We start from the raw sequence: 22,622 nt of genomic DNA, 5'->3' as shown, positions 1-22,622 counted from the left end.
AAAATTTAATTTCATTTATAATTGATAAATCAACAACCATAAGCAAAAAACACCCATTGTCTATAGTCTATGCTTTATCGAAATTATTGCAATGAATTCACCGATTAATTTATTCAATCCTCACTTCAATGTCTTAATTTTTATGGGATGACTGAAGATTATTCAAAAAATAATTTAGTTTTGCTAGTATGTGACGGTGCTGCTGTGATGTTAGAATATAAAAGTAAAGTGAAAACTTTCTGACAGAGAAATTTCCTTCCATTACAGTTTGGAATTGTGCTAATCACAGAATATAATTATCAGTAAGTGATGTTGCAAAAAAAATTTGAGGAATCAATAGATTAAAAAAAAATATTTGGGCAAATTCCTCTACCTACCCCTTTATTCAAATGACATTCCTGTTTAGAATCCACATCAAAAGCAATAAAATCGTACCGTAAACCAATAGAAGAGCGCAAAAAACAATTATCACTTCTCAGAAGTCAAAAATTCACGTCAAAAGCAATAAAATCGTGCCGTCGCTGTCGCAGTTCCCAATGCAATGAATATTATGAACTTATAATATCAATGACTATTTATTCTAAAGATCATTACTATATTTACTCAACTCGTGAATACACTGGACAAGTGTTTACCCGGATACACTACCATTACATACGTTGTACACTAAAATTGTAGCTAACCAATTTGCTCGGATAGTTCGGTGGAAGTCACAACTGCGACCTAATAATATACCGTGACAATCTAAATTTGCACATGCTCTCAAATGGGGCCATTTTAATGTATTTCCTTATATAATATATTTAAATTAAAATTGATGGGAACGTAAGAGACAGACTTTGATTAGGGTTAACTAAACCCTTTTTATATCTGCGCGCACAGACAAATGTAACTCGACAGTTAAACCACCGAGAGACGTCTGCGCTAGGGTTCGAGCGAACCGCGGCTGGCATAATCAATTACGTTGTTTACAAAACTTTGACAAAGACGTCTCGTTGTTTGGAAACGGTAATGTAATAATATAATTTGTAGCTATATTAAAACTTTATAACGAACGGCAGACATTCCCTTACCTATCGACTACCATCGCTGCGAATTTCCAATCGCTAATGAGCTCGGCTTCCTCGTCAGCCTTTTTCATTCTTCCAGTGATAAATTGCAATTCTCTAAGTATATTGTGAAGTTCTCGATGGGTGCTGGACAGCGGCAGTGCGTTGCTTTGGTCCTCTACCGTCGCTGGCCGTATGAAGCTTCGCCGGAACTCGGCTCTGAAAAAACATATACGACATATTAAATTAAATGGATTAATAAAAATACACTAAAATACGACAGATGCTCTTATTTATTATTACCAGCGGTTCTTATTTATTTTATTTAAAAATAAAATAACGTTAAATACATACAATAGTTTTGATAGTGAGCGTAGAATATGTATAAGTTATTGTTCAAGAACAAGCATGGTTTCTTATGTGACTTTTATTTAAATAAATAGTTGTCTGCCAAGTATTTTTCTCTAATTACAAATAACACTTTATTTATTATTTAGGATTTTATAGCACCTCAAATTGTAAAAGAACGGATTTTTGCTATTCAAATAATTAAACGTTCGAATATGCGATCTCCATTTCCCATGCCTTTACACATTTTGATTACACTTGGCTGGCAATTATTCTACTACAAATCGAGCAAAGCAAACAATCCGCGACCGATTTTCGATTTGCCATGCCTGTTGTTTCTTCGTAAGTAATTGTTTCGAGCGCAATTCTCGTTTTTGTCGACTGTGCGGAATTTCTTGACGGCTGGATTTAATGGTGCGTCATGGCAATGGTAGAACCCTGCGAATTTGGGAGCCAATTTCGCATCGGTCGTATATGGTATAAATCTTAATTTACGCCTCCCCCGACCCTTTTACCTGAAGGTGACAGTGGAAAGGGCTAACCGACCAATTTCATCTTTCCTCGCGTCGGAGAGCAATAAAAAAAGCATATTTTTTCCTCTACGAAATACAAAGCGTTCAGATCAATGGTGAACTCGACAAGCGCACGCTTCAAGATTTAATATATATTTTTTAATATTAAAGGCGAACTTACAGTCCAAATTTCGTAAGGCACGGTGAACCGTTTTCTATGAAAGGTCATTGCCCTAGCAACTTTATACGTACATCCTTCAATTACCTTACTATATGTTTAAATATGCAGAAAGTCGTAAATCAGTTAAGTATTAGTGCGTAGTAAGGAAAGCTCCGCAATGTAAATGTGTAAAAGCGCTGCATTTTAAAGCGGAAAACTTTAGTGTTAAATTCGTTCCTTTCAAAGTGCAAAAGTTTTGCTGAGTTCTCGGGTATGAAGGTAACCACGACGTATAGCAGCGGTCAAAAACAGAACTTTGTTTGAGAATTAACGCAACAAACGACTAGAGCACTCTTATTCGAGCTGAAATTAAATTTTATTGCACTCTGCATGAATATTTGACGTAGGCAAATACGAGCATCAGATAATTAAATTCTGCTACACGGACGAGATTTATATTATGTATTTTTTTTCTTGACTTTTGCTCTCAAATTAAAATTAATTAAATTGTTACTATATGAGTTTCTTTGACAGATCTATAAAAATATGCGTATTAGGCATTCTATCCTGGATTCAATATTATTTATTACAAAATTAAAATTGCTTAAATACAGAATTAGTTCGATTGTATAATACATTCAAATATACAAACACATAATATATTTATTAAAATAATTACTATAAATGTTTTTATATACCACAAAATAATATAGATACTGTAAAAAATATTTAAACAATAACCTAAAATAATTTATATTTAGTGTTATCCTACGTTTCAACAAAGTAAACACAATCAATAAGCTTGTAAGTTAGTAAGTAGTGAGACAACAGATTTAAATTTAAAAAAATGTAATTATTTTATAATTTTATTGATATTAATTAGTGAAATCAATTATTTGATATATTTTAGCTAGCTGAGTTAGAAAAATTAAATTGAAAGAAGTGAAAATAATACCTTACATATACTTTAACATATATTATGAAATAACCTTGTTTATATGTCAATAATTTATGTAATACTACAATTGTACAATATTTTGATGGGTGAGATCTAATTTATAATTTAGCATAAATATTCACCGATTCAATATCATTACTTTGCGTGAATGATAATAAATCGTTTTAAGTGATGAAATAAAAATACGTCATATAATAAAATGATTGCCGTCAAACATGCATATAGAAATATTGCAGAATACCCAGTATTGCACCATAACCACAAACCTAAAAATATAATAATAATCATTCATTACAGCAGCCATAAAACTCAACTCCTTTTATTAATAAAAGAACTTGTCGGATGGCCACTACTAGTCTTATATATGTGATACAATATATATTTACCAGTCATATGTGATACAATATATATTTCCCTAAAATTATTTTTGGCATCTATCTGGTTGCAAAGTCACGCTTAACTACCATTAATTCCAAGACATAAAAAAAAACACTTTTTATCTCGCAAAAAACATTTGTAAATAAATATATTACTATACATTAACACGTTTTTCACCCTCGCTTAAGATTTGTATCTAAGACAATTTTTTGATTCATTGCTATTTATTAAAGATCATATCAAAATCGCTGAATTATATAATTTATCATGTTCAAATGACATTTGGATAAAATTTACGATTATGAAAGTCAAACAGGCTCCTTGAGTATATATTTTTGCAAAAACCGACATTGTAATTTTATTTTATTTCCTATTTCTATTTTATACATAGCTACTTAACCTATAAATAAAAAATATTTGATTTGGGTACTGATTACTTCTAACAGAGTTTTCCACCTCTATTTTTTCCCTCTATTATCTGCAACGGATCTCGTAGTAAAATTCTAAGTGGCCCTATATTGGGAAATAGAGAGTTCTGTAAGGGTTCATTTAGCGTTTTTCTAGGACACACTTTTGACTTATACGGCTCAAATGAGTTTCTGGACCTCCTTGAATACCCATATCGCTGATGAGATTTTTCGCGGTCGTAAATCCAGCCGCAAAGGCATAAAACGCGGCCCATCTATCGCCATCAGATTTACGACCAATTAAAAGTTGACCGACAAAAAAATGATTTGCACGCTGGCGCTTTTTGGCAATGCTGTTTGTGTTAATTAATCGCGGAGCGCCGGCTCTTAATGGCAATCAAATTACGCGAAACTCGGCCGAGTTAGTAAACAATTTCAATAACCGAGAGAACAAATTCATAAATCCGAATAAGCCTGCGCTAATTAGAAGCCCCTTTTAAACTTTATTTTTCTCGTTGTTTATTCCAACTGTGTCGAATGGTTTGGATTCCGAGCTCAAAAGAGAGGCTGCGATTTAAAAACAAAATAAACAGAAATAAATACTGTCCCTTTCATTATATTGATTTACATTTAAAAGATCATTTTATTAATAATTAAAGAATATATTCGATTAAATGCAATTAATAAATAATAAAATTTTAAATAAGTTGTTTTAAAAAAAGAAAATTCAATGCAATTTTAGAGTTATTTACTACAAAAATTACAGTCTGAATTTAATATTAAATTTATAAACAGTGAGTTTAGGAAAATTTATCGCCCGCAATTTATAGCCAGCAATTATTCACTAGCAGTTTACTGTCACATCAATAGCCCAAAAATAATCACTTGCATATTTTACCATTTAGAAGCAATAATATGTGTTTATACAAACTCGCTTATTCTTTCATTGATTGAATGAATAAGTGTGCCAAGTTTGAGAAATTTCTAAATAAAGACCTCTAAAGCTTTTAATTATATGCTGTTTTAAAATGTCTATAAAATTAAATTTGGCAGTTGCAAAACGTCCATTTGCTGTTTAAAACCAAGCCTAACCTCAACAAAAAATTCAAAATTTATAAATAGTTTTAGAATTTGCATTGGTTTTAAACAGCAAATATATGTTTCGCAACTGTTACAGTAAAGTTATATTTTCATTGTAGAAATACAATTTTTTCAATTAGACCAATTTAAATGTACCAAGCAATTGATTAAGAATTCCACTAGTCAATATCAGTGAAACTGTATTAATTTGTGAAAATAAAACTTATAGAAAAAACATATTTTTAATACAAAATAACTAATAATTTATACATATTACCAAGCGATAAAATATGCTTGCGATCATTCATAGGCTATAAATTGTGTATGCGTTTAATTGACGTGGCGGTAAACTGCTAGTGATTAATTGCTGGCGATGAATTGAGAGTAATACATTTTATGAACCCCAAAATTACTGACAATCTATCATTTTTTTGTTTTTATCTAAATGCTCATTCCCGTTTTAATAAATAGTCACTATTTCATGAGTATTCAACACGTGACTTACTGGCTGTATGAAGCTCACAACACTTGCTCATATTGTCTACATATTAATATTGTTAAAAAATCAATTATTGCTAATATTTAAATATTTATCATTATTTCTGAGCTTTCAAATTATCTTTTAATAAACTGATTAAATAAAAAATCAAAAAAGATTTCGAACGACTATTTTTTCTTGCTAAGCAATTTAACCTAATTTTTATTTTGATACTCTATTCTTAAAACTTGCAGATACATTATATTGATTTGAAATCAAATATGTGATTTAAAGAATTATTTATTTTAGTTTCTTTATTAGACTTACATAAGCTATAACTGCGTAATGAAAAATACCGTGCACTCTTAGAATATGCACTGTTTATGACGTCTCTTTTAAAGAGTAAATTTTTTTCCGTATGAACTATTTAGCAAATAACAATAAAACAAATTTTTTAGACAAGCATCTTTAAAATACTGATATCGAATAAACAAGCTTGGTGTTCACATTAAAAATAATATAATATTATTTTTTGTGTGAAAACTGAAGTTGTAATCGACCAATATGTAATATTAGTTACACTATAGAGTACAAATATTTAATTTTATATCAGCCCTACAACAATTTTTTGTCGGGCAATGTGGCATACAAGATCCGAAAAGTTAAGCACTTCTGAACTATATCATTAACGATCGGTAACTTTTTGGCAAACAGCCATAAAAAAAGCTCTGATTTTTGCTATTAAATTTAAAAAATCTATTATATACATACAATCTAAAATACTATTTTAAACAATTTACTTAATGAATTTTTTGTATGAAAATATTTCAATTTTTATTTTACAGCATAATGTCTATAAATGCATATTCAAGTTATTCATTGAAAAACAGACTAACCAATTATTTAAGAAACATAAAAAACAAAACCATCAATAATTACCGACTAATTAATATAATAATTGACTATCTGACAACTGACCATTCATTAAAACTACTAACTATTTGATTATATATTTACTAATCGTAAAAAACCACTGCTAATAATAAAAACGTGTTTCAATAATATACCTGTGATTTAGCTTAAATAAAATATCGTCTAACATATAATTTTATTTTAAATATATGTTCATCAGTTAATATTTAGTTGTAAATTATATAAGCATAAAAATTATATTTCAAAGCAATATTTTTCATAAAAAAAATTAAAATTAAAATAAAGATACATTTATAGACCACAATAGAAATTAAACCCGGGGCCAATCTGTACCTTTATATAAATTTAGCTTTATATTTTTATTATTATTATGTAATGAGAAATTTGATCCTATTTGGATATCTATTTATAATGTACTGTTAACATATTGTTATGGCTTAAAAATACAAATTTATTAACGTTGTTGATTTTGTAAAAATGCCTAATAAATAAATCATTATTAAAACTGTTTATTTATCAAAAAAATAAAATAAAATATAAGCATAGTATATTTTGCAATTTAATAATTGTAGATTGTTAACATGTATATATTTATTTGGGTAGTTTGTAGTATATATTAATTATTTAATATAAAAACATATATTTTTGTAATGTTCTCAATAAGAACAGTTTATCCACAATTTTATTAATTTACCTAAAAAATGTGCTATTTGTAAACCAATAAACTTTATAATATTGCAAGAATAATATACTTTATTAGACAGATTAAACTTATATATCGCATAACTTAACTTTACCTTTGAAAAGATATGCTTATACATTGTATATTAAAGCTGAACTACTCGAACAAAATAGTAAACGTAAATGAAGAATACAATAATAGAACGAAAAAAATTAGAATCCTGCATGAATAATATGAAATTAAGGGGAAAATCTATATGTGAGTACATTACTAGCAAGCACCTCTGTATGAACAAATAACCAATGATTTTACTCGATACAGTAGATAAAGAATAGAATCAATTTTTACACGCGAATATTTCTCAATACCGATCATTTAAATTTAAATTATAATATACTAATCTATATGTGGCATAGACCATATAATATATAAAGATAAAGGGATTAAGTTGAGAATATTTAGCTATAGAACAAAAATACACGTGCATTTACATAATTGTGTTTAAAGTCATAATAAAGCATGCATTATTTTATTTAATCAATGAGTATAGTAAAAATCAACGCACCTAGATAATGTATTTGATCTAGTATCCTGGCATGATACATGGAAACTCCTAGAAAAAACAAATAAGCATGAGTTATATTCTACGACAGAGTAAGAAAGTTTGTTTAATGAACGGATAATCTAACGCTTGACAGCATAATACAAAACTTTATATTGCAAACAAACGATCAAAGTTATGTTAAAGTTTGACAGCAATAAAACGTAAAAGGTATAGCGATGCAGTAGTGCAATACTCTCCCGAGAGGAAAGTTTTGTTACAAGAGAAGGTAATCGATGCAGATGAAGCAGATTCATTACTTTTCAAGTATCCTATACCTCGTTTCGTATGCTGGCGGCGAACGGCTCTTGCTTATTTTATTTCGATAACTACCAGACTAATCATAGTGGAAAAGTTTCATACGTGCCCGGCAACGCTAATTATTGAGAGCAGGTTGCTCCCAGTGCCGCTGCTGCTGCTTTCGAACGTGATAAATTATGTATAAGCAATACAACACTCAACCACTGCTTGAATTATGGATGAAAGATAGATTAACAATTTGGTTTGCCGAAAGTAAACTAAATAAATGATTATTTTCCTACGAAATCGAATAAACAACAGCCAGACATACTTGTATCTAACATTACATTAATCAACTTTTAGGTTAATTAGGAAAAGTCTTACATGTTAATATTGTTAACAAAATAATTTTTAGATTTTAGCATATTATCTATAAATATTAAAATACATACAAATGGCTTTCAATATAGAATAACACCCCGTATTAATTCTGTATTTCCCTGATCAATTAGATTCGTCAATAAAATAATAAATACAACTTCTAATTAAAAAATACTCCTCATCTTGGGTTCATTGGAGCTCACGCGAAATTAGCACAAGTGAACCAGTACAAGCCAAGATATATAAAATTGCTCTAGCCGTCTAGTTCTCTCAAACTACAAAACCTTTTTTTTGCCACAAAAGCAAAACCCATACTAACCATTATTGTAACATGAAAATATTTTTTATAATTTAAATAAACGCATATTCCATACATTGGTATTAGGCATTTAATGAATTAACACTAATTTAATACATTAATATAGTTTGTTTAATGAAATACAATATATTTACTTATTTATCCACAATATAAGATAAAATAATTTACATATTAATAATATAAAAAAAAGTATATGCTTTCTTGCATTGATAATACAATTAGTTTATTTTATAAAAACTTGTGAAATTGTGTATGTAAATTTTAAGGTGGATAATTATTTATTGTAAGCTAAGCAATCACATAGATGCTTACTTTAGACACCTCGGCAGTTAAAAACTCATTATATAACTTTCAGTTAATGACCTTACCGGGACCCTAAAAACGTTTTAAAAGATCGAAATAGCCAACATTAACGTTAATTTATATGCAAAATAAAATATGAAAAAACCGTTTGCTTTCGCACAACTCGAGATGAGTTTGATTAACGATCGAATACAAACAAAGTGATACTAAAAACAATTAATTAAAATTAATTATATAAACCTTATTTAAAATGGATGATACGCTTTTGTGCGAACTTGTATTTTACTTTTCAAGTAATTTAAATATAAATCAAGAAAACATATTTTTTTCTCTAAATTATCGTATCTTAAATTTCTTTTGTATTTTTAAAAGATTTTTTATTAATATATTCACCCTTATATTTAATGTAATTATGATATATTCAGTGGTGCAGTGTTAAATAAAAATTTGCAGAGCGCTGATTAATTTTAATATTGTTTGTGCTTCCCACAAAAAACTTTTAATTTTTAATAGAAACTTTGAATAATTTTTCGTAATAAAATATTTAATGTTTTTATAAAACTTTACGTTTTTTATTACGGAAATTCATTTTATATTCATTTTAATAACTTAAGATTATATTCATGGCGAAATAATTCAGCGGTTTCATCAATTGAAACACTCATTTTTTAACTAATGCTGGTAAGTCATAACAATAAAAATTGCTGTCACTTTAATTGATAAAATATCGCATAATTGGTCGTGGATGTACAACAAAATTTACCATGAAAGGGAACATAGATATAAATACTGAAACACTTTTTCCTCGGACATTTCGTCTGAAAATTTCCTCTTATATATTTTCTTTAACACTACTAACATTCACAGTTCAAGGCATCAGATTTTCAAGAACTATCTAACTTGGACTACAACCAAGACGAGGATGACTCAATTTTAGACCAGTAAAAATGGCAGAAGCAGCCGCTTCTCTCTTCGCGTCCACTAGTCTAACTCGACATCCGAGATCTAGAATTTAACCCGCACCGGAAACGCTCAATGTCTCCACGGATAATATTGCCTTATCGTTGCATAATATATTTAATAAAAATTTCTGTCTTAACAAAAATAAACATATCGGACTCGAAGGCTTAAACTAATTTTTATAGTGGCATTTATTATTATTATTTTTCTAAGATAATATATGTTTCTTGAATAAGAAACGTAAGCATTGAAAATAATAAAATGTGGTTATAATATTACAATAATCAGAATATAAAAAAACTGACAAATTAATCTCACTCAGGATTAGACCCTAACCACATTTCGCACCAATAAAACATACATACTACATATTACATACTAAAAGAATATATATTTTTAGATTTATTATTATTATATTCTTAATGACATACGTCGCCTTTTACCCCAAATAATTAAATATGTTACTCTTTTAATTAAAAAAACTGTAATTACACTGATTTTAATATATACAATATTGTTCAATGATCTTATATTATATTTAAAAAAAAGATTTATATACAAATACATTTGAATGTATATTTCAGAAAGAAATAAAGCTAAGAAAATAATTTAAATGTACTTTAAAATCAGGCGATTTCAATGTGAAAAAATGTATCTTAAATATTATATACATACTTATATGTTACAGAAAATGTGTATTTTTCAGTAAAATTATATTTTTACTAGTAAAAATATATTTTTATCTACCGTTTCATTGAAATTATATCCGAATACATTTTTACCGGTAGATATATATTCTACATAAGACCGGTAGCAAAACGATTATTACCTTACAATTTTTGCACAGTGTATAATTATCCCTAGTAATCATTTAAGAATATATTTTTATGCGTAAGTATATATTTGTACTAGCAAAATATAATTAACTAGTAAATAAAACTACGCCAAACTGTCTTCGAAACTCAATTGGACAGTTGCAAAACGTTTATTTGTTGGTAAAACCCAAACCTAACCTGAAGAATTTAACCTAAAAAAGCTAATAAATTATATAGTTAGTTCTAGAACTTTCATTAGTTCAAGTTAGATTTGAACAACAAATGAACGTGTAGCAAACTGTTACTGTTCAGTAAAGTTACATTTTTATTAGTATAATAATAATTTTACTAACTTGATCAGTTAAAAATGATCAAGCAATTGATTTATAATTTTACTGTTGAATAGTAGTTAAGCTGTATTTTATTCACCGCGCGGATGATCCAGTACATGTACATTTGGAACTACTCAATAACTATTTTTGCAATAAAATTCGCTGGTGGTGTACAGGATATATCAAATGTTGCTCACAACTGTCAATTAATGATGAACACTTATCTTAGATCAGCATATAATTTTACTATTTAATAAATTATTTTTTATTAAAATAAATATCAACATAACTTCACTGTATGTATATTATATACATCTGTTTAATATTCATATGCATAGGAAGTTAATCAATCATAGTCAGAATTTAAAATATTATAAAAATGCACATATATTGATATTATATTTGCAAACATGCATATTCATTTTATTGTTCATGTACACTTACAGTTACGTATACATTATTTAACGACGGATCGTAGCTGACAGAAAACCTGATAAAGCTCATCGCGGGTCGTTCGGGCAAATTACATTAACTATTCATCCCGTCGGCAACGCATTGTGCCGTTTCGTATACAGAATGCCCATAAATATTTTTACACATCACAGCCCGTATATTTCAAATTTAACGGATACCACAATAAACACATTTATAGCGCATGGGATTTTCTCTCGGAAAACTGTCACTCGATCCGATACGGATGTAATACTCCGTTGCGGGTCTTAGATGACAGTCGTTAAAACGTAAATGTGTGATAAGCACAAAGCCGCTTGCGATCGCATCATCACTATTAACGTTACGTAGACACTTGGGACAACTTCAAACTATTACCCACTAGCTTAACTGGGAGAAGTAAGTAAATAAGACAAATAAAAGCCTACGTCAAATAATGAAAAAATATTAACTAGCGCTAATACATTTAAATCTAAAATTCACCAACCAAATTAACCTTATAGAATGTGCCATAACACACTCGCGTTTGAGAATATGCCTAAAAAGAGATCTACAACTACAGCATCTACATTATCTCATATAAATGCAAAATGATGTTATACATAATTAATTTCAGACTAAGCTATGGTGTGGCAAATTTTACAGACAGGTGAAAAGGAACAAAAGAGCAGATTCTCAACATGAGACAGCTCGTTGACAATCGCAGACAGCTAAATACAATATATAGGTTAGATATTATTATTGTTTTTTATTCACTCTTCTTACTCAAAGCCTGTAATGAAATATCTTTATATCAGAAATAAAATTTAATGTTGCAATTAAATATATTTTGACTACCATATTACATCGATGTAATAAGTTAAATCACTCATTCGAACCGATTATTATATACTTGCGAGGCATAATTATATCATATATATACATAAGATTATTATTATGAATATAATTTCATTGATCTATCTCTAATTAGTTGTTTCTAGATTATCCTTACCTCACATTAATATAAAGGTTAATTAACTTCTGTTGTGATAAGAAATATAGAAACTAATAAGTATATTATAACAATAGTTGTGCAATTAAAATATCACTATCATAAACAATTTAAAACATCGACAAACTAAAAATAAATATAACAACAAAAGCCCTTGATTACTTTAATTAAAAATTTCAATTTATGTTACCGATAATACGATATCAATAGCCTTAAAATTAAATAATTACAAATTTAGAACATGTCAATAAGCTTAATCCATTAACGGAAATAAATATTTGCTATTTGTAGCCATTGATAAAGAGCATTTTTGACGTAGTGACATAAGCGCACAAGACAAAACCGCGCCGTCAACATCGCGCGATAATATTTGCAAACCTACATAAATAAGCAGGCAAAAAATTTAAGTGTTAATTGTTTTAATTAAAAAATACTTATTCAAGCGCTTTTAAATGACTTTTATGTAATACGCTTTAGTAATATAAAATTCTATAAAAAAAATTTCTTACTATTATTGGGCTAAAATAATTTATAAATGTATCAAAATTTTAAATTAAGTTAGTTTATGTTAAGTTATCACCAAAAAAAATGAAATAGCGCAAAAATATTCTTTACAATACTAATTATATTATCAAACAGTTTCAAATTTAAAACACTAAAACGATATCTATACTAATGGTTATTTATTTGTATACAATTTATATAATCTAAAATGTATTTTTGATATTTTTTTCTAAATCATTCATTATATTTTCCATATTTTAATAGTATTTTTTGCGTATTCTTGCAAAACGCGAAGCCTGTGTGTCTTGTACCTATTGTACTGCTCTTGTGTATCCGAATTTATAAAATAAGATAAACGTGTTAATATATTTATAAATATTTCTAGATATATATTAATTAAAATATTTTGAGTTAGACTAGGTTATTGTACATAATACGCTAGCCCAACTCAACCTAACTCAACCCAACTTAAATTTATAAACACTATTTTTATTTACAAAACTGGCGCACATGTACATTTCATAAAAGTAGATACACAAGCACCTAAATTTTTAAATTTAAATATAAAATGTAAAACTAACTAACCTTAGCTCAATTATTTTTTTTATAGAAAATATTTTTCATAAATTAAATTTGATTTCATATTAAAAAAGCAATGAAAGAACAAATAAAATGTTTTATAATTGAAATGAATTTCTGAGAAAACAAGTAATAAATAATTATAAAAAATTTTAATCTATAAGAAAATACTTATTTTCTTAGAAATTTAATTTTTGAAGTAAATATTCAATTATCTCGGAAAAGAAATTATTTTTTATAGATTATTATTTTATAATATGCAATTTTATGAAAAACTTTATAATAAGTCTATTATAATAAATATATAAAAAAAAATATATTTATGCTATAAAATGTATTTTGTATATATAAATGTACCTAACCTTAGCAATTGCATAAAGGATTCAGCAGTTACATCTGGCTGGCAATAACGTTGTACGCTGTCTATTTATATAGCGTAGCGAATTGCTAGTTTAACTTTAACATATCTAGAAATATCAAGCAGCGGAACTTTTGATGTCAATTATAATTTATATTTCTACACATTTAACATCGAAATGAAAATAATCCGTTAAAGGAACTAATCGTAAATGGGTTGCGTTCATCCGACGTTTGTTTTGTTGTTAAAAAATTGATCTAATGAAAATAAGTTTAAATATAATATTAATCAAGTGTTTAAATATTTGCTTAAAACGTATTGAAAATAATTTCACGTTAATAAAATTTACATTTTATCTATAAAGGGGCATAAATTTTTTTCAAATGATTTCGATTTACACATATATTTCTAATAAAAAAAATGCTCTTGTCGATATGTCCAAGATTGGGATAACGTAGATTTTAGCGGTATAATAAATATTTTCTTTTAAAATAGTTTACTTCCAAGTAATCTATGTATTATATAAAACAATGCTTTATCATAAAACATTTTTTGTCACAAAAAAGCATTTTCTTATTTATATTTTTTTAAGGAAAATACAATTTATTATTGTCATAATGTAAAATTTGTGTTTTGTAATATATACAAAGTCTACAATTGTGTTTTAGTCATACTATTAATATAGAGTTTCAGAGAAGAAGAACAATATTTCTGATTAAAAGAGATTGACTAAATAAAATCTGAGATGTAGAAAAAATATCTACTCACCCAGGTCCGAGATTTCCTGTTGAAGCGGCACTGTTGGGGCCCCCGCCGGCTACGTGTCGGAAGTCATCGTCGATATCCAGCACGTTGGCGAGGAGTGACTTCGATGAGCGCTCCTTCAGCTCCAGCTCCTTCATCCTGTTGCTCATCATGATCGTCTTCCTAGTAATCTTCTTACCCGGCCGCGACATACCGAGCATCCACGGCAGCCATTGCAAAAACACCGATTTGATCTTCGAGAAAAAAAAATGGAACACATTAATCTACAAATTTCTAAAGCTTGTAAAATCGAATTCCAATCATTGAACGGGTTGATTCGATATTTGCCTGGTTGATTGGCTCGTCGGAATTATCGGAATACCTTGGTACCGACCGCATCCATAGAAATTCGCTACCACTATAACCCGGATTCGGCAATAATTTCGGACCAGTAGTCAAGTTCCGTTCGCACTGAATTTGCGGAAATACCGATTACAAGAGATGACAAATAGCGTCTGCCGGAAGGCTTACCGAGGATTTGCAAATATGCATTAGGGAAATGCATAGGATTGCCATCGGAATATTCCCTTGTGGAATGAACCCAATTCCGTGAGTCTCAACCAAGTTTTGCAAATAGTCATGGATAATGGATTAGATAGGGATTTTCTAACTGTTAGTTTAAAAAAAATAATTAAATGCAGATGTGGACCAGAGTGTTTTAGAGTGTGCGACACCCTCACAGAAATTAGCCATTTGTCGTAGTTGTTTTGTATTTAAAAATTATTAAGTTTACGAAATAATATTTTGCAAGGAAATTGTTTATCATAATCCATACATTATAAATTAAATTATTATATCATTAAAAACAGTTTTCGAGCATCAAAACTAAATAAAAAAAAATTGAACAATCAACCAGAAGTTTGTATTTTCGTGTTGCTTAGGTTAACACATTCGTTAATAGCTTTATTTAAAAATAATATAACAGGAATTGCAATAAAATTTATTTCTCTAAAATTAAATAATGTTTTGAGTAAAATATAGACGCAAAATATGGTGCCAAACATATATTGAATAAATACAATTTCTTTCTATTTTAAATGAATGTCTTAAGACACATAGGCGATTATTGTAGTAATAGCGAAAAATACGTATAAGGAATATTATCGCATCTGGAAATTAAAATGTTAATGTGTAAGTATGTGATAAGAACTATTTTTTGTAAATCATCGAGATACATAAAATATTGTAATTAAAAAAAAAACAATTATATATTGAGTAACGTACAGCTTTTTAGAGACAAATGTTTTTTTATCAAAGCATAATTGTCAATTTTATTTTAATTAAATTCACCAAAGCGCTCATTTAATGGAGGTTTACACTACACGTGCCATAATCGAGAAATTGTTAATTTTAAATTTAATTCAATATTCACAAAGGGTCGACTTGAAGGAGAAGAGACACTCTGAATTCGAACGGTATGAGACTTGTTACCCTTGCGGGATCAATATCGACGCGTCGGGGTATGAGGTTTGGTTATCCTTTCTAAATTGGGTTAACTTAATTCACAATTTGAGCTCCGTACAAATACAAATAACAAAATGGCATCGTCACATTGTGCGTGTAAGTAAGAGTACACTGAGAGACACTGGTTTTTAGCACAAAGGATGAGTTCGGATGTTAATCCAGAATAAAGCATGGATGAAATTATTATTTTTGATTCTTTAAAAATAAATTTTACACGGTATTTTTTTAATAATTTTTGAGAAATTCATTGCTTATATTATATATTTTAACAATAAAATTGCTGATTCAGAAAATCTATAAAATAATCTATGTTTTATATAACATTAATTTAAAATGCAATTTCGAATGCAATCTCTATTGAGAAATCCAAATCTTTTTACTTTTACTTTTACGATTTCTTTCTACGTTTTAAATTATTTTGAATGCCTATAATTGTGTTTCATATGCAAAGATCTATATTATCTATATTTTCAACATCAAAGTCGTATTTGTTTATATATTGTATTGATATATTTTTAGCAATATAATTGTCATCAATATATTCTAAAACTTGAATGCATTCCTATTTTTTAATATAGGATGCTTTTATAACTGATAAAAGTCTATGATAACAAAGTTGCTAATGAGTCTTATGTTTTTTTATTATAACATTTTTAATTAAAAGACTAAACTACTATAATAAACTACTTTATATTATTTATATAGTAAAAATTTGCTTATTTTGAATTTAAAGAAGAAGTCATTTTTTTGCAACATGTGAATTCTTGAGGATAAACCCTAGTTAAAATATCAAAGTACTTATTTAACAGTTTTTTAAATTTACCAATAGCACTTCACATTATCATAATTGGTTTAAAATGAATACAATTTGCTTTACTAAAATCTAAGATAGATATTTAAGTACTTAGGTTATTCAAAGGTTAACAACAATCGCTTAGCAATTTGAAAAGAAAAACATATATATATAGTTTTATAATCTTCAATATCAATAACTGTTAAAAGTATGTTTACCCAGGCAACTCTCAGTTATGATCTTAAGATTTTAAATATTAAATAATTTATAATAAGGCGTTTACATTTTTTTACTTAATACACTCACAAAGTATTTCGGATGCTTATGTAAAATTTGAAGCAAACTAGCGATCTTATTACTACCACCACTCAATAAACCAACATTGACAGTTACGGTGAGTGTGATAAGACCCTTGCGTTCAGTTGAACCTTAATTATGTTTGATTTTGATAGACGAACTTCAAGTTGATAACCTCGGAAAGAGTATTTGCCGAATTGGCCCTTATATGAGATTGATCTCATGAGCTACAACTCAAATATTGTAATCTCGTTATTAGTAAATCATATGTTGTTAAAATAGCTTCTTGCTCAAACAAGATTGATTAACACGTGACCAACCACAAAAAATCACTAGGATAGAACAATAAGACGCGTAAAAATCGATTCAAACTCTTTCCGTGAAAAAACTGCAAAGCTACGGTGGATTTTAATAAAGGGTCGTAATCCAATACGGCCCGGTATAAAATTAAATTTCATCGATGCTGTAACGACTTCTGAGGCCACTGGATGCATAAAAAGTCGATAATAACGATCTGCGCGCTCGAATCCATCAGCAAGCTATGGAAAAAAGGAACGCTGGTTTTGATGTCGGATGATAAAAAAGGCCCGGGACGTTAAGGGCATAATGGGCGAGAGTGGGTGGATCCGGGATACGTCTTCCGGATCCCAGATATTGTGTGTACACAGGGCTTAATGCCGCAATGCCGGATCGTGTCTTGCAAGGAAGCCCGGGTATGAAATCAAGGGTAAACGAGGATCAAATTATCGGCGTGTTTCGCCCAAATGGACGGTTTCGACCTTTAAACGCGAGGAGAAATGTACATAGGTATTACATATATACGTATACTTGTGCCTATGTATGTATATAATGTGTGTATCTGAAGGACCGAATCTTAACGACGCTCGGGAAGGATGTAACAATCGCGTCAATAAAAACGGACCGCGTTGAATGATTAAAGGGACGCGTGTAAAAGAGAATTTAGAATTATCGTAAAGAAGACTAGTACTAAGCGTGTTAAAAATGGCAAATAACGTTGAGCTTCGTATAACAACTACTTATTGTAGTTAATTACATATTATATGCAGTTAAATCAGTTTTAATATATGTACCTAATATTGAGATATATAAATGTATCACCACTAAAAAAAATGCTTACTTCTTACTTCTCCATAAAGTCAAAATAAACAACAATAAAATAAATTTAAGAGATAAATAATATACGCTTTTGAAACGCAGTGTCAGAGAATACTACTTAAAATACCTTAGACAGGAGGAGCTTCAGATTGAGTTATTGCAATTATTACTGTTAACGTGAAAACGTCAAGGAAAGCTAATGAAGATTGAAAGCACAGGTTAAAATATCAATGACCCTAAGTAGAATAAGCTAACTTTTTGTATGAAAATTACAGCATAATGCCACTTTTCTCCTACAAAATACGCATAAAAAATCTGTATTGCCATATTTAGTTTTATATGCGATTTTTTTAGCTTTAGTCTATACGCAAAATATAAAAAGTATTAATTGTAGATTGACATATTTTAATTTATTTTTTTATTTTTTATTTTATGTACCTAATAAACAAATTATAAAAATGATCAGTAATATTATTATAAATTACACTTTGTAATGAATGGTCTTATAAAAATATATCCATGAGAAAATGTTGATATATTCTAAGTATTTAACAAAATGTTAAGATCGAATATTTTTTATCATAAATATCGCAATTATATAAAATAATATTTTTTAGTTGATATTTACTATAAAAAAAAAGCAATAAACGTTGTTTTAAAGTTAAAAATGATCTGTAATATTATTAACATATTCAAATAGATGTCTCTACACATTGATTAAGAATGGATACGATCACAATCAGACAATAAACTTTTGTAATTCCGTATCTTTAAAGCTCTTTTAGAACCATTTTAATTTACAGAGAGTATATATCAAAAGACTTCGTTGTCCTAGATCCCTTTCCGCAAGATACCCTCGAGGGTAAATTGTTTGTGTATGCCTTTAAAGCCCTGCGATATTTATATTTACAAACATGTAAATATAAGTTTCAAAAAACTTTATTTTAAATTTTAATCAAAGCCTTATACATAACAGATCGTTTCAGTCGAAATTAATTGTATTCTAAAGTTATCAGTCAACCCTCTCCCTTTATGTGTGTGTATCATGACAAAGGAGGCACTCACATGCGCTGTGGTATCATCTGATTTGGTAAACTTTACCGAAAATTTCGGTTAACTTTCAACACGGGGCCTTAAAGGAGATTCAGTCTACTAATACGCTACGTGATTCGGCACCAGTTTGAAAGTTTCGCCGATTCAATTAGTTCACACGCATATCTTTATTATATAATCACCCACTTCTACTAAGGCATTACAATGTATAATATTAAGCTTCTCAGAAAACGTGACAAACGTAGTCTACATATCTTATAATCAAAGACTTAACATTTGTTTTTCATTAGTAGCGAAAATATTAAATTGAGCGTATTAAATAAATAATATTTTGCAATTCTAAGAGAGTTTAAATTAAGATAAAAACTTGTTTTTAATCTAACGTTATCTACATATGTTTCTTAATACTGCCGGAGTAACTGGTGATGCCTTTAAACTTTAAGCAATGTGAAACAGTAGTCAATGACCGACTTTAAGCTTTAAAACAGTTGTTTTAAAGCTTTGCATTGTTATCGAAATTGCTAAGATGGTTCTAGAAAAAAAAGAGACTATGACAAAACCAAGTCTACATAAGACTTGACTATAATAAATTATATATAAGATTTTATATACATATACAACTCTCAGTATTGAATGTGTCAAAGGAAATATGTAATATGACGTAATTTTATATCTTTTGCAAGTGCTTGAATAAGTATAATAAAATTACTCGTTTCCATTCTAAGCAAGTAACTATATATTATCATAATAACCATGCATTTATTTTAATTTATAAACTCTTCAAATAATTTATTTAAAAATTTTATATTCCTGTTCATTAAAAAAATCTAAAGACAAAACCATTCTTAAACATTTTTTAACTAATTGCAGTATACAAGTTATAACTGATAAAACTATAAGGATAATTAAGATAATATAGTAAATATTCATTTCTACCTAAACTTTAAAAAAAAAACTGATAATGTGTTTTAAAAATCTATACAAGAAAACTAAAAATAGTTGTTAAATCGAACTTTTAGTGAAAAGATTGTATTTTATGAAAAAATATATACAAAAATTGCAATAAGAAAATAAAATGTTATTTATGATTAAATTCCACATGATTCCACAAGAAAGTAACTCAATTTTTATGTTATTATTAATTGTATTTAAAAAAAGTGTTTCAAATAAATAAGCGATAATATGTGTCATAAAAGTTAATGTCATTAATTAAGGTAAATACCTGAATTTTAGTTTGATTATATGTTCAGAATACTAAAAATAAAAAATTACCAGTTAATAAAATACAATTAAATTTAAAAATTTAAATTCATTACTACATATTGTTGTATTTTATAAAAACATAATCGTATCATTTGAATGTACTTAAGTCAACTATTACGAATTAGAATATTTATTTTTAGAAAAATTTTTATAAAGACTTATTTGATTATTGCAGGTTTTCTTTTTAAAAAAGCGTAAAAATATTTTACTTTGACTATTACAATAATACAATATATCTTTTAATATAATATATTCTGTAAAACACCATAACAAATAGTATACGTTAGATTCAGTTTCCCTATAAATTAGTTATAAAAAAATTCCATCTAGAAAATTCCATCCAGACCGCAAGAATTAGGTAGATTTATGCTTATGTGTATTTTAATTTTTTAATTTTCATTATTTTGGGTTTTTTTATATTTTCCATTTTTTATATGCTATTTTTATTATTATATAAAAATAATATTGCAGTTAAGACTGAATGTGTAATGTACCAAAATTATAAAACTACCTCATTCTTGTAGTAAAAAAATATTTCAGTTAAATTAAGACCATTGTGATCACACAGGATTTTCCAATGCATCACGAAGGTAGAAATCAATAGATTTTATTATTACAATACACAAAAAATACATAAAAAATCATGTAGAAGGAAAAAGAGAAAAAAATCACGGACCAGCTTTTTATAGCTGACTAATGGGCATCATCATAAGATTCTAGAAAATATTGTGGAAACCAAAACAGAAATTCATCGAAAACTATCTGATGGTCAACAGCACCTTCAATAGTTAAAAATCCCGCTTACCAACATACGACTTTTTCAAAGTCCTATCCCATCGATTCTATAAGAAAAGCGCTAGGATACAAAAACGGATAATAACCAAATATCTGGAAACCTTTTCAATTGAAAGGGAGTATTGCTTATTCGGGAATTCCGAATTATAAATCCCAATTGAAGAATGCTGCAATCTAAGGTGTCATAATAGACAAAACGTACTGACGGGTCGTCAAAGTAAAACGAGTTCCTCATAACAGAGCTGAGAATCTTGGAAACATTTAGCAGAACAGTTTTTCTAGCTGGAACATTCTTACCAAGATCATTAGAATATTTTGAAGGCCATCTGGTTCAAAAAAATGAAAAAATATGACACTTTACGACACTAAAGGGCCAATGGTTGACGGAAGCCAATCTTCATAGAGAATCTAAATCACTGTAAAGTGAATGAGTTCGCAATAGATCGAATGCATCTAAATAATTTTAAATCATTTGCATACAGAACAAGACTTAAATTTGTATCTGCCGTATTTATGTTGATAAAATAAGGCCCAGGTTTAAACTTTGAAAAAAAAACCCTAAAAATATTCTTTTAAACTATCTATGTTAGTTCAAATAAATAAATAATAAATAAGTTGAGTCAGACGAGCAACCGAGGACCCACAATTTTTTTCTAATAACCTTGTCAAAGTCAAATCTTAGTTTTGGTAAAAGACGAAAAATTATTTAAGGTGAAACGGGTGGGACGAGATCCATGCTGTTGATCCAACAAAATTAAAGACGATAATTATTTTTAATTATTTAACAGGAGCTGACAACACTGCAACTGGTCTTTAGTTCCTTATATACAATTCATCATATTTTTAAGAATAGGGCTGACTTTTCTATTATACATTTTTAAATATGATGAAATAATGACGTTTCGTTGACAAGAAAATCTTTATACATTTCAGTACTATTTGCTTAAGATTAATTTATTATTTTTACCTTAATGCATCAACAATATATGTTTATAAAACATTTGATACTGTATGTTTATTCACCCATCCAAATTGTAAAAATGTGATTTTAAAGCATCATAAATTTTATATAGATTTTAAAAAACAGGAAATAGTAAAATCCATTTGTTTTACTGTAATATGAACACATATTGTATTCATCAGATTCATACAAACATAATCCCATTAGCTTGGGCACTCTAACGGTTAATATTCATAAATCTCATCAATAGAAATCGAT

The 22,622-nt window shown here is 28.2% G+C and overlaps 1 protein-coding gene across 5 annotated transcripts in view; it reads right to left on the bottom strand.

Moving 5' to 3' along the window:
- The window catches only part of nAChRalpha6 (nicotinic acetylcholine receptor alpha6), a 277,603-nt gene that overhangs the window by 7,323 nt on the left and 247,658 nt on the right, over positions 1-22,622 (bottom strand). For 3 of the 5 annotated variants that reach the window (XM_088203413.1, XM_088203417.1, XM_088203414.1), the window contains 3 exons: positions 14,587-14,816; positions 7,551-7,598; positions 1,074-1,268 (listed from right to left, as the gene is read on the bottom strand). In XM_088203413.1, coding sequence (XP_088059539.1) covers positions 1,074-1,268; positions 7,551-7,598; positions 14,587-14,816 — 473 coding nt within the window. The remainder of the gene's footprint in view (positions 1-1,073; positions 1,269-7,550; positions 7,599-14,586; positions 14,817-22,622) is intronic. The other 2 variants (XM_088203415.1, XM_088203416.1) reach the window with 1 other exon arrangement.

Source organism: Plectrocnemia conspersa, unplaced genomic scaffold (assembly GCF_051122295.1).
Source record: "Plectrocnemia conspersa isolate PC_06_02 unplaced genomic scaffold, ASM5112229v1 ptg000014l, whole genome shotgun sequence".
Classification (NCBI taxonomy): domain Eukaryota; kingdom Metazoa; phylum Arthropoda; class Insecta; order Trichoptera; family Polycentropodidae; genus Plectrocnemia; species Plectrocnemia conspersa.
This window is presented reverse-complemented; position numbering and strand designations above follow the sequence as displayed.